Raw genomic sequence first — 3,718 nt, 5'->3', positions numbered from 1 at the left:
ACTTGAAGTTAACGTGTGTGACCCCGTCTGCCGTACCACCTACATTCAGGTAAAAAAAATTTCCACTTTGCAATATTTCCTTTAAAACCTGTCAGATGTTCTATGGCCAAACCTTTGTGTCAGGCAGGTGTAAATACCAGGAAGAAATTGTGCTTTTATTCATACGCATACAGAAGGGGGTTTTGCTCGGTATGCATTCGTCATTAATGGGTAGATACAGCTCGGTATGTTTGTCACTCCTCCTAACAAGTATGTGATGAATACATTCCATTATGCCAAGCACATCTGGAGGGACAAATGGGCGGGTGTTTGATTCACGCAGGTTAAACACAGAAACATTTGGTCATTCAATTTCCTGGCTGTTCCTTAGCACCCAGTTCTGCTGCTTCACGTTGTCTTCACGGGTGCAGCCTTGCTTGGGCTGATCAACAAAGGGCTGGTTGTGCCACTGACTTAACAGGAGCTGGCCCAAGGGGATTCCTGCCAATGTGCATGTTTTGATTTTGACTGCTGGGCAGTGTAATGTGGACAGAAGCTGGTGTTACCTGGCCTTGGAAGGGTCACACCCCTGGGTATGACCGAGGGATGAAACCGGGCCCTTCCACGGGAACTTCTGCATCTTTTGTTCCCTTCTACCACCGCTGGACAGAAAACAGCAGCGTGGCTGAGGCGATACAGGGCCTGCACCACTCTATTTCCAGCCCCTGGCTAGTGCAAGTTAGCGCAGGCCTCAGGCGCTCTTTCCCAGTGCAGGAGAATGGCCTACATATAGCAGCAGCAGGAGGATCACAAGAGCCTTTTGCACACATCCAGTCTCGCCCAAGTCTTCCTTTGTGTAGCTTAGCTGTAGCCTAGGATCTGAACAAGATGCTCTGCACTTCAAACACTTCTTAGGTCTAAAACATTATTTATTTGAATAAATAAATACAAAAATAGGAAATTCTGAATATCAAACCCGCTTGTACAAAAACCCCACAAACTCCCCAAGCTTTACATTAATGCATACATACTTTTTACAGTGAAAAAATCTGAAATTGCACACAGTTCTTCATTTAAAAGACAAGGCTTGAATGTAGTAATTTTTTCAGAATCATGGACATAAACACATTTAACACCAAATAGAAATACACCTGACAACATTCTGTTGGACTTTTAAATAGGACAGAAGGGTGAGTGAATGGTGAATGTTTATGCTCATCTTAAGGCCATCCTATTTAAACACACATACCCTCACACTACCGCCTTTGGCCTCTGCGTCAGTAAGAACCAGCTGCCCAAATGCTGTAGCTCGGCTCTCCGGGTATGCGCAAAACTCAGTTCAGCTCTCTCCCAGTGGGATAAATCAGGTACTGCCCTACTAAAGTCAGGGAAATTACCACTGGGGTCTGAAAACACAAATGAGAGCAGAAGAGAAACTGTGCCCTCAAACATGAAAGTGTACGCGGTAAGGCAGAAATGAGTCCATACTACATTGGCCTGATTCATTTCTGTGTCACTTTGGTTGTACGTTGCTGCTATGCCATAAAAACTCAGGTAATCTCAACGGCATGTAGCTAGATGATGCACTGGCTGCTATTCTGTGTTGGGAATGAATATTTAGCATCGATCCCTGATGAATACCAGAGCATTAGGTATCACCTAATCTTGAATCACCTCTTGCCTTTGCCCATAAATAAGCTAACTGATGAGATGGTGTAACACAGCTGCTAGACAGGGTATTTTACCTACCATTCAGGGAGATCTCTGCCCCTCAAAAATTTGTACTTTGAACAGAGAAAAGTTTTACAGAATTTTTATATGCAAAAGAATTAAATATTTGAAATATAAACCCACTCTTTTATAGAAGAAATGTGTTGAAAACTGCTAGGGTTTAGCTGACGAAAGCAGCGATGGCTATGACCTTTAGTACTGACTCAAGCCCGTATGTAAAGAGAAGAACAGCATTTATAATGACGTCTGCTTTCAGCACGTATGTTTGCCACACTAGGAAATACACAGACAGAATCACACTTCCGACCGTGATCACAAGACTGAGCCCTAATGGAGCCTCTTCTTCTGTCAGGTTACCCTTTGAACCTCGAAGGAAACAAAAAGCTGACATGAGTCTTTGATTTCTTCTGACAATATCACAAGCCACAAGTATTCCTGTTCAAAAAAGGCTCTAGTTCTCACAGCTCAGAGTACATTGAAATACTGGCCTGAATCAAGGCTCTGTCAGTAAATGTAAGAACAAACCCAAACACCAATGGACAATCCATTTCTTGCTGACTGGAGCGAATCTAAATAAAGAGCAATCAGTTGATACTCAAAGTCACAATGCCAACCCTTTCTTACCACAGATAATCAGTTCCGAAACTGCAACCATTTTGATCACTCAGCCTGACCCTCTTCTTAATCAACCATCAAACTTTCCCCAAGTCCCCCCCAGCCCTGCACTTTGCGTGACAACTCAGTGACTGCGATGCACACCTAAGGGCATCCAATGCTGATTTTAAAATCTTATGCAATATAGAATCTTCTATATTCCCTGCTAATCTATTCCTATTTCAAATTACTATCATTGTGGAGAAGCTGCACTTATCTCTTCCTTGCATCTTATTTCCAAGCTAGTCTCAGTAGATTTTGCTGTTTAACTACATTAGACTTGAAACTCACTTCTTTATTCATCCACCAGGCTCCAAGCAAACATATGCAGAGAGCTTTAAGGCAGCAGGCTAAATTCACCCCTACAGCAAGTCAGCTGAATTCAACAGAGACCCACCTTGCATAAATGTCTTGGGTATATCGAGCACAGATTTTAACAGTAACTTGTTTTTTTTCAAAAAAGGACTTTATGAAGTTTTAGCAAGCTCTGGACAGGGGTCAGGAGGCCCTCTACGCTGTTCTGGCTTAGTGAAATGAAGACGTTGGAACTGGTACGTGTCTTCAGGAGTGGAAGGAAAAGGTGTAGTCGCAGTGGCAGCCGTATGCTGCTCGGGGACGTCCTTAGCATTACCCGTTCCACAAGGCTCCGGCCATTTGGTTACTTGTGTACACTGCTGGAGCAGTTGAAAGGAGCTGTATCGCCTCAGAGAATGGAAATCTCTCTGTTTCAGCACGTTCATTCTCACAAGTCATGCTCAATTATAAACAGCGTAACAGCATTCTAGCTGTCCCAGTTACGTTGCTTTCTGACAACCCAGCTATTGGTTTTTGATGGCATTATAGATTATATTTCATATGAGAACAAATTCTATTTGACCCTCTGGCCAAAAATATTGATCAGTCAGATAAAGTTTAATGACATAAATGAACAACAGTCTCCAAAAATCTGCTAGTCTCCTAAACTAGCATGTTTTGACACACACTCAATTTCAGAATGATTAATGTTTAAAGACTATATTCCACTGAAAAGGCACAGTGATAACATGACATACCCAAGTATAATCGGAGCACTTCAAGAATGGCCATAATGAAAAGCAAGGCAAGATCAGGAGCCAAAAAATCATCTGGATAACTGAAAACTTGACCTGTAGAATAAGACAGTGTAAATAAGTGTCATGGTTTAACCCCAGCCAGCAGCTAAGTCCCACCCAGCCGCTCGCTCACTCCCCCCCGGTGGGATGGGGGAGAGAATCGGAAGGGTAAAAGTGAGAAAACTCGTGGACTGAGATAAAGACAATTTAACAGGTAAAGCAAAAGCCGCGCACGCAAGCAAAGCAAAACAAAACAAGGAATT

The 3,718-nt window shown here is 42.9% G+C and overlaps 1 protein-coding gene across 1 annotated transcript in view; it reads right to left on the bottom strand.

Moving 5' to 3' along the window:
* Nucleotides 1–1,841: 1,841 nt before the first annotated feature.
* The window catches only part of TMEM80 (transmembrane protein 80), a 4,903-nt gene continuing 3,026 nt past the window's right edge, over nucleotides 1,842–3,718 (bottom strand). The window contains exons 4-5 of the mRNA XM_009283722.2: nucleotides 3,417–3,509; nucleotides 1,842–2,076 (exon numbers count right to left, since the gene is read on the bottom strand). Coding sequence (XP_009281997.1) covers nucleotides 1,871–2,076; nucleotides 3,417–3,509 — 299 coding nt within the window. The 3' untranslated portion in view covers nucleotides 1,842–1,870. The remainder of the gene's footprint in view (nucleotides 2,077–3,416; nucleotides 3,510–3,718) is intronic.

This window comes from Aptenodytes forsteri, unplaced genomic scaffold (genome assembly GCF_000699145.1).
Source record: "Aptenodytes forsteri isolate BGI_AS27 unplaced genomic scaffold, ASM69914v1 Scaffold535, whole genome shotgun sequence".
NCBI lineage: Eukaryota > Metazoa > Chordata > Aves > Sphenisciformes > Spheniscidae > Aptenodytes > Aptenodytes forsteri.
Note: the sequence above shows the minus strand (reverse complement) of the source record. Positions and strands in the feature narration are given on the sequence as shown.